General features: G+C 37.1%; 1 protein-coding gene across 1 annotated transcript; it reads left to right on the forward strand.

Moving 5' to 3' along the window:
• The first annotated feature begins 7323 nt into the window (after nt 1–7323).
• LOC123642046 (olfactory receptor 52B2-like) lies at nt 7324–8274 on the forward strand. The gene has a single exon (XM_045556974.1). It carries the CDS (start codon nt 7324–7326, stop codon nt 8272–8274), a length of 951 nt encoding a protein of 316 aa, XP_045412930.1.
• Nucleotides 8275–9608: the final 1334 nt, after the last annotated feature.

The raw sequence follows: 9608 nt of genomic DNA on the forward strand, positions 1-9608 counted from the left end.
AGAAGCCCAGGTATATAGCGGAAATTCTCTATACAGCCAATATACTGTGTGGCAAATAGTATACATATGTGATATTTGTGTAACAGATGACACAAAATGAAGTTATATAAAGAAAACATAAAAAAACATAAAGTATAGAATACATTAACATAAAATTAATCATATCCCTTAGGATTATAAATGTAGATTATTGAAGTTCCCCTATTTAAAAGTACAGATATCCATGAAGTTTTTTATTTGATATATTTTTTATTTCAAAATATTAATCAAGTACAAATGTTTTTGTTACATAGATACCTTTTATCATAGTTACATAGGGGCTTTTAGTGTGCCCATCACCCAAATAGTGATTGTTGTACCCGATAGGTAGGTTTCTACCTCTTCCTTTCTTTCCTCCTGCTCGCTTCTTGATTTCCAATGTCCCTTACATCTGTTTTTGCCCATGTGTGCCCATCAGTTAGCTCCCAATTATTAGAGGCTGTATGTGGTGTTTCTTTTTCTGTTCCTATGGGCGGCACTGTAGATGTGCTGAGGCTGAGAGCAAGGAAGGGGTAGATCAGGAGAAGAGTTTGGAGAAGTAAACAAGGACCTGAGCCTTGTGATTCACAACTTGAGTCCTGTCCTACAGACTAAGAGAGGGAGGGGCTGGTGGAAGTATAATCGGCTTCATAAGCAAGAAAACTTTTCTCTTTTCTTTTCTTTTTTTTTTCTTTTTTTTTTTTTTTTTGCACAATAGAATCTTTTATTCAGTCATGTGTGTACTCTGTGGTCCTGGGATCCTAAAATTTGCTCCATCACCAGTAGAGACTCTTTGCCAAGAGTCATGTCCATCAGGTTAGACATGCTCTGTCTGATAATGTGTTGTTCTTTTTTAAATTTATTTCAGAATATTACAGGGGTACAAACGTTTTGGTTACATAATTTGATTTATACAGTTTCAGTCAAAGTTATAAGGGCACTATCTGCCCTTCACTCAGATAGTATGCATTGTGCCCGTTAGGTGTAAATTTACCCATCCCCTCCCCTCCCCCCACCTACTTGATTTCTGTTGAATTTTACTTCCATTTGGGCACATAAGTGTTAATTGATTAGTGTCAATTTAGTATTGAGTACATGTAGTGTTTGCTGGATCAAATGGCAGGTCTACTTTTAGTTCTTTGAAGTATCTCCATACTACTTTCCATAGAGATTGTACTAGTTTGCAGTCCCACCAACATTGTATGAGTGTTCCTTTCTCTCTGCATCCACACCAGTATCTGTTATTTTGGGTCTTTTTGATAAGAAGTCCATTCTCACTGGAGTTAGGTGATATACCATTGTGGCTTTTATTTGCATTTCCATAATAATTAGAGATGTTGAGCATATTTTCATGTGTTTGGCCATTAGAATATCTTCATTGGAAAAATTTCTGTTCGTGTCTTCTCCACACTTATTAATGGGGTTGTTTGATTTTTTTTCTTGCTGATTTGCTTGAGTTCTTTGTACATTCTGGGTATAAACACTTTATTGGATGTACAGCATGCAACTATATTCTCCCATTCTCTAGGTTGTCTATTTGCTCAATTGATTATATCCTTGGCTATGCAGAAGCTTTAGATTTGATCAGGTTCCATTTATTTATTTCTGTTGTTGCTGTGATTGCTTTTGGGGTCTTCTTCATAAATTCTTTGCCTAGGCCGATGTCTATAAGAGCTTTTCCAACATTATCTTCTAGAATTCTTATGGTTCCATGCCTTAAGTTTAAGTCTGTTATCCATCATGAGTTCATTTTTCTGAGTGGTGAGAGGTGCAAATCCTGTTTCAGTCTTCTACATGTGGCTATCTACTTTTCCCAGCACCATTTATTGACTAGGAATTCTTTTCCCCAGTGTATGTTTTTATATGCTTTGTCAAAGATCAGATGGCAATATGAGGATGGTTTCATATCTGGGTTCTCTGTTCCGATCCATAGATCTAAGTCTCTGTTTTTGTGCCAGTTATCATGCTGTTTTGGTTAGTAGAGCCTTATAGCTTGAAGTCTGTTAAAGTGATGCCTCCCTATTTGTTCTTATTATGTAAGTTTACATTGGCTATTTGGTATCTTTTCTGGTTCTATATGAAGCATAGAACTATTTTTTCTAGGTCTGTGAAAAATGAATTTGGTATTTTAATGGGGATTGCATGAAATCTGTAGATCACTTTGGGTAGTACAGACATTTTAACAATGTTGATTCTGCAGATCCATGAACATGATATGTTTTTCCATCTGTTTACATCCTCTGCAATTTCTTTCCTCAGTGTTTCACAGTTCTCCCTCTAGAGGTCTTTCACCTCCTTGGTTAAGTCTATTCCTAGGTATTTTATTTTCTTTGTTGCTATTGTGAAAGGTATTGTATCTTTGGTTTGATTCTCAGCTTAACTGTTGTTGGTGTATACAAAAGCTACTTATTTGTGTACATTGATTTTGAAAACTGAGACTTCACTGAATTTATTTATCAATGCTGGGAGTCTCTTGGTTGAATCTTTAGGGTTTTCTAGATATAAGATCATACTGTCAGCAAAGAGCAATAGGTTGACCTCTTCATTCCCCATTTGGATATGCTTGATTTCCTTCTCTTGTCTGATTGCTCAGACTACGACTTCCAGAACTATGTTGAACAGAAGTGGTGATAGTGGGCAACTTTGGTACCTCTTTTAAGTTGGAACACTTTCAATTTTTCATTATGATATTGGCTGTGGGTTTGTCATTTATGGTTTAATAATTTTGGGGTATGTCCCACCTATGCCTATTGTGTTAAGAGTTCTTATCATAAAAGTGTGCTGAATTCTGTCAATTGCTTTTCCATCACCTACTGAGAAGATCATATGATCATTGTTTTTGCTTCTATTTATGTGGTGAATTACATTGATATATTTGTGTATGTTGAACAATCCATGAACCTCTGGCATGAAGCCCACTTGGTCATGGTGAATTTTTTTTTTCACAGGCAGCTAAATTTGGTTTGCTAAGATTTTATAGAGAGTTTTTGCATCTATATTCATAAGGGATATTGGTCTGTAGTTTTTTTACGTTGTGTCCTTTCCTGGCTTTGGTATCAAGGTGATATTGGCTTCTTCAAATGAGTTGGGGAAGATTCCTTCCTTCTCAATATTATGGAATAATTTCTGAAGTATAGGTACCTGTTCTTCTCTGTAGGTCTTGTAAAATTCAGCTTTGAAAATATATGGTCTGGGACTTTTTTTGTTGGAAAATTTTTTACTGATGCTTCAATTTCAGTGTTTGATATTGTTCTGTCCAGGAGTTCTATTTCTTCCTAACTGAGCTTCAGGAGGTTGTTTTTAGCAGTATTTTTTTTTTTTTTAGTTCTCTTATGCATAAAGTTCCCAGGCCAGTGTGATCTGCTGACCAGAACTTTATAAGTTTCTGTTGCACTGATGCATTACCTATTGAGTTTTTTCCTGGAAATGGCAGAACCTTCCTGCAGCCATGAGGTAACTATGAGGCCTTACACCACCTGTTTGTCCAGGGAAGACAAGATAAGCAACACCCTGCCACAAATTGTGCCCAAAAACCCACTGAACAGCCTGCTCTCCATATCCCACCTGCGTATAAGGCTGAAAAAATTACCAATATTAACCCCTAGGTCATTGTACTACTAAAATTGCCACCAGTTTTGGATCATGGGATGTATGTAGTATCATGATTGCTTACTGCATTTGCATGACATGCACTCTGCCCCAAATATGTAATGATGCTCACTAGCCTCATGCAATATTCATTTCACCTCCAGATAAACCCATGACCCTGTTAATGGGGAGGCGGATTTGAGACAGTGCATTCTTCCTATCCCTCCACCCCTGCTTGATCCATCCTCCACAATAAATATGCTTTCTTCCTTGACAATCCTTTTTGTCTTAGTAATTGGTTTTCTGTGCAACCAGAAACAGAGAATGCCCCTTGTGCTTTGACTAACAGAAAGTTTTACTTGGGAGTGTGACAGAACTAAATTGACATGTTGAAACGTTCATTCTCGCTATCATGTAGACTTGTTACAGGAATGAAATACGAGATATTGGGAATTAGGCTTCAGGGACAGCAAAATTAGTTTGAGAACTTCCACCATGGTCCAGGCAGACATGATGAAGCACCACCAAAAGATACTGGAATGAATTTACTAATGCTCCTTCTAGGGCTGGAACCAGGGGGAGGCCAGTGTGGTGCCTAGGGTTCAGTATTTAAGGAAGGAGACACTCACTTTCTGGGTCACAAGTGCTTCCTTTAATGTTTTGCCCTAGGTGCCTCTACAGAACTCACTGCTCAGTACACAATCAAGATATTACTGCCGGTTAAGCAGAGAGAGAGTTTATTGTTTTCTTTGCTCATTTGTTCCTTTCTGCAGTTTAGCTGGAGGCAGGGGGAGGCACCAGGTCCCAGAGGTCACTCCCTTGGGGCCTTCCAGGAGCAATAAGTGCTCCCAGGTTCATCCTGCCTTCTGTGCGGTAGGGAATATCCTATCTGTGGTTGAAGAGATGGATGGAAGTGTGTGAGCTGGGCCGCACAGGTAGCAGGTAGAACACTTCTGGTGTACTTAAACACAAACACGTAAGAGTTACTGTAACCACCTAGATTGCAAAAAACAATTCCTGTGTCTGTGGGCTGGCCAAGTGTACAAGAGGTAAAGTAAGTAACTTTATTTCAGAGTGTACTTTTTGGACTACCCTTTTCTAAGATTTCAGTTCTCTGAATCTGCATTTCCCTGCTGGTTTCCTTCAACAATTTCTCTCTACCTTCAGCCTTCATGTGTACTTTCCCAGGAATAATGTCCACCTCTTTAACTTGCTCTCTGAGCCTTCCCCAGTGACATTTTGCAGCTGTGATTATTTAATTTTAGTATTCTCCTCACAAGAGCATACATGAACACCAGCACAGGAATTCCTGAATGATGCAGGCATTTAAGAGGGTCTATTTTAAGAGAGTGCTCTAATCTTTCAATCCAAGGTGGGACTCCAGCTCTGAGATGTTCCCAGGTAGGTGGTCTGGGTAAGCAGAGCTCGTGATAGGTTAGGGAAGACAGAGGTTCTGTGGATGCTTCTCAAGTCTCCCTTTCTGTGGATGGCTAGATCTTGACCTTGACTTCTTGGTTGCCTGTCTATGAAGTCTGGGCTCACACACATAGTTTCTTCCATTTTCAGAACTTGAGATGCCATATCAGAGATGTTATTTTGCCCAGTAAGTTGATATTTGTAAGTAGGGAAAATGCCTTGGTACTTAATTTTAAGAACTGTTAGGGAAATGTTTTAGTATGAAGTGAAAAAGGAATATATACTATTCCACATACATCCCTATTTTTTGGTAAATGTAACTCCCTATTCTTTTCTATGCCAACTAATGTCACCAACTAATATTTCAAGTGATAGTAATAAATACCAGACTTCCCAACATATTTTTAAAAAGCAATGGACAACTCCAGAGGCTTCATGAGTCTGGAGATAGTCCAACAGAAAACTAGTTACCTAGGAGAACATACTGGGTAAGCTCTGACAAGTTTGGGGGATATGAATTAAACTGCTTTTAATGAAAGTCTAAAATTTTCAGCATTCCATTTAATAACAAAATGTACTTCATGAAATTATTATATGTTTGACAATATCAAAATAATACTATAATTTTTCCACATAATAGAAAAATAGAAGCTATTGATAGGACAGAAATAAAATAAAATCACCCATTAGTTCCTTGCTCAGAAATAATAATAATTACCACTGTAATGTTATATCTACTAAAGATCTTATCAATGTATATGTAGTCATATACATTATTTCTATTGTTCAACAGTGACACTGTGCATAAGTGGCTTTTTCACTTCTTTTTTAAATTTAACAATAAATAGTAAATATTAGATGATATTAATTTTGAACTGAAAATAATACTACCTTTTTGTATAAATCATCCTTTCTTGGTACAGAATAACAAAGTTTTCCTGTGCTAATGAAAAAATTAATTTTCTTTTCAATAAAGATCATTAATTTGTAGCCTATTTAAAATGGTGGCAGGTCAGGCACTTTATTTTGGTCTTCCTTAGAGAATATAGTATATTCCCTTGTATATTCTCCTTTTGGTGATGAAATCCATTTAGCATGGGTGTATCTGTTGCAAAAATCACTGGAAGGCGAGATTAAAGGAAAGTCACTACATTGTGTTTCCTAAAAGAAAAAAAATTTGTTTATTGATTTCATTCAAATTAAGTTCTGACACACACACACACAAACATTAATGAATTGTAAATTGACAAAGAAAGAAATCATTAAATTTATTTTAAGTAAGAAGAGTTTAAATAAGACGTGGTTGGTATATGTATCTAATTATATCAGTGATTTATATTTTTGATAATTGCTTGTTACTTATTTTTGATAATGTTTCTTTGAAGTAATGAAGCTTTGATATTTTAATAAGGAAAACTGTGATAGAAGCACAATATTTTTAATAAGCTGGGTAGACTTTAGAGTCTTATCCTGCATTCCAGAAAAAGTACTCATCTTGTGCTTTCACTGTAGATCCACCAATTCTCAAGTAGCAGGATCCCTAACTGTAGTGGGAGTTCTTAACAATTTAATAAAATATTTCACTATTCAAATTAAAAACAAAAGTTGTCTGTAAAAGATGGATAAGAGTTTATTTTACAGATAAGTGGAAAAACACCTATATTGACACCATGGTTCATATACATTATAACCCTATGTGCAGGATTTCTGTTTTTAAGCTTTTGAATTAATTTTTCCCTTTTATGCACATGTTTATTTCTATGTACAAATAGTAGGTGTTCAATAGATGCTTAAGTAATCAATTCAATAGTTGACTAGGTAAATGTGTGTGCCCAGTAACACAATTGTTTAATTCAATAAGAAAAATGTTTGGTTTCTACTAATTTTTATATTCCTTATAAAAATTCATAATTTTCATTTCTGTCTTAAAATGTTTAGTCAGAGAATACAATTTATTATTAAAGATGTTACAACTTTGGATGGCCATCATTTTAAATTTATGCCAATTATATAAGAAAATAGTACTGGCTTCAGGGTTTTCCTTTGAAGCATCTTTTAAAAATTCTTCCATCCCACTTTGAATTTTTGGAATCCTTCTCTTCAAAGCAGAATACTGCACATATTTAGGTCCACAATTAACACCACAAAGTAGGTGGGACTCATTAACCAAGATTTCACACACCAGATGCTTGAGCTGATTGGAAGTAACAAATATGTGCTTATTGGTTCTGACTGACTGGTTCTCTACTTTCTTTCCACTTCAATAGAAAAGCAATGAAAGTTGCACACCATAATTCTGGCATGTCAGCTCCCAACCACTCCACTGTCAGTTATGATGTGTTTGTTATCATTGGCATTCCTGGCCTGAAGGAGCTGCATGTGTGGATCTCCATCCCCTTCTGCCTGATGTACCTGGTGGCTGTATTAGGAAATGATCTCCTCATCTGTGTGGTGGCAGTAGAGTGCAGTCTCCATGAACCCATGTACGTCTTCCTCTCCATGCTGGCTTTTTGGGATCTGGTTCTATCCACATCCATGGTACCCAAAGCCCTGAGTATCTTCTGGTTGGATAATGTAGACATCTCATTTGGAGGCTGTGTCATTCAGCTCTTCTTTATGCATTTTGCCTTTGTCATGGAGCCTGGCATTCTCTTGGCCATGGCTTTTCACCGCTATATGGCCATCTGCTACCCACTGAGGTACACCACCATTCTTAGCCACGGTGTCACTGGCAAAATAGGGGGTGTTGTGGTGTTCAGGAGTTTTGCAACCATCTTCCCCATTGTCTTCCTTGTGAAGTGTCTGCCCTTCTGCCAGACAAACATCATTGCCCACACCTTCTGTGAACACATGGGGCTGGCAAAGCTGGCTTGTGCTGATATCACCATCAATATTTGGTATGGAATCTCTGTGCCACTACTCAGTGTTATGTTAGATATGGTGACCATAGTCATCTCCTATGGGCTCATTCTTCGAGCAGTCTTCAGGCTGTCATCCCACAATGCTCAGATGAAAGTGCTCAGCACCTGTGGTGCCCACGTCTGTGTCATCCTCATGTTCTACCTTCCAGGGATTTTCACTGTCATTGCTCAGCGCTTTAGCCCAAAAATCCCCAAGCATGTCCACATCCTGCTGGCCAATCTCTATGTTCTTGTTCCCCCCATGATGAACCCAATTATCTATGGAGTAAAAACCAAACGGATTTGTGAACAAGTGACCCTTGTGTTTTCTCCAAAAGTAAAATGTTGCTGAGGATGACCTGACCTCACTGTGTATTCTCAAAGGAAAGGAGGAGGGGTCCTATTAGAAGATAAGGTGACAAATAAGTCACCATTTAGGAGACACTCTTCTTGCTATGGAAACAAGTCATTTTTCATGAAACTGGGATGGCTCAAATAGTGTAAGTCTTTCATTTTAAAGGTAAATACATTCTTGAAAGTCTGTGTGTTCACAGATATAAACAGTAGAGCTTAAATATCCATAGAGTTCTTCAATGTTTAATGACAATATGATAACTCTATTTCTACCAAACAAAAATAAAATTAACATCTAAAATACTTCTCCTGTGTTATTTAAATTTTAGCTCTCTGTGTATCCTCTCCAACATCTATTATTAATATATATTAGAAAAAATAATCCTCCAAATTGGATACAAATTAGGGAAAGGTGGAAGGTCCCCCTCCGACTTTATTCACCAACAAATGGGAACACCTCGTAATACTAGATAGCACTATCCATACATATGATATAATAAACATGATCTGGGAAAAAAGAAAAGGAAAGATAATTAGGTGAAGTGGTTTTGAGATATGACCTGCCCTGAATGCTGTGTGTTCTCCTAATTTGCCATTGAGCAGCCCTTCTTTTCAGACTGCTTAATACTTATCTCACAGGGTTGTTCATGTGAAAATCCAAGGAGAAAGTGGGTGTTAAAGCACTTTAGGAATTATAAAACTCTGTACAAAAGAATTCTGTCATTGTTATCAGTGTCATTACATTTCCTGGTATGAGGTTTTTTACCCTCCTTATGGTCAAAGATTAAAAACAAAACAATGTAATACCTTCATCTTTATATACAGCAAAGTCTTTCCATCTCCCTTCTTCTTTCTTTTCCCACCAGGAATTATTTAGCTACAGTGAAGTGTCCTCTTGCAGCTTTTACCTATCAGATATGTGCTGCCCACTTTGGATGGAGGATGAAAATAGACATTATGTGCTCTCTGTTCTGTCCCTGTACCAGGTGGTGTGAGCTGCTGATGCCTCTTGCACTTCCCATCTTCAGAAAACCCTATGAGAATTTTAAGAAAATTTTACCTTACTCCACAACCATGGAACCTCCTTCTTCTCAACTGTCTGCTCAAATTCCTGAAATACTATGGGGTATAGAGAAAATATTTTGTGTTTTTCCTGAGTTGAAGATTTCTGGACAATTTTTTTTTAATTTTTTGATGCTGGCTAATGATAAGCCTTGAGAAATTAATTTAGAACTACATAGATATTGAGAGAACTCCAGAGAGATTTGCCTAACTCCAGAAGTATTGAGACATTCCAGGTTTGTAAAGCTAGTGACAATGGCCTTTTCTTTT

This window comes from Lemur catta, chromosome 7 (genome assembly GCF_020740605.2).
Source record: "Lemur catta isolate mLemCat1 chromosome 7, mLemCat1.pri, whole genome shotgun sequence".
Lineage (NCBI taxonomy): Eukaryota > Metazoa > Chordata > Mammalia > Primates > Lemuridae > Lemur > Lemur catta.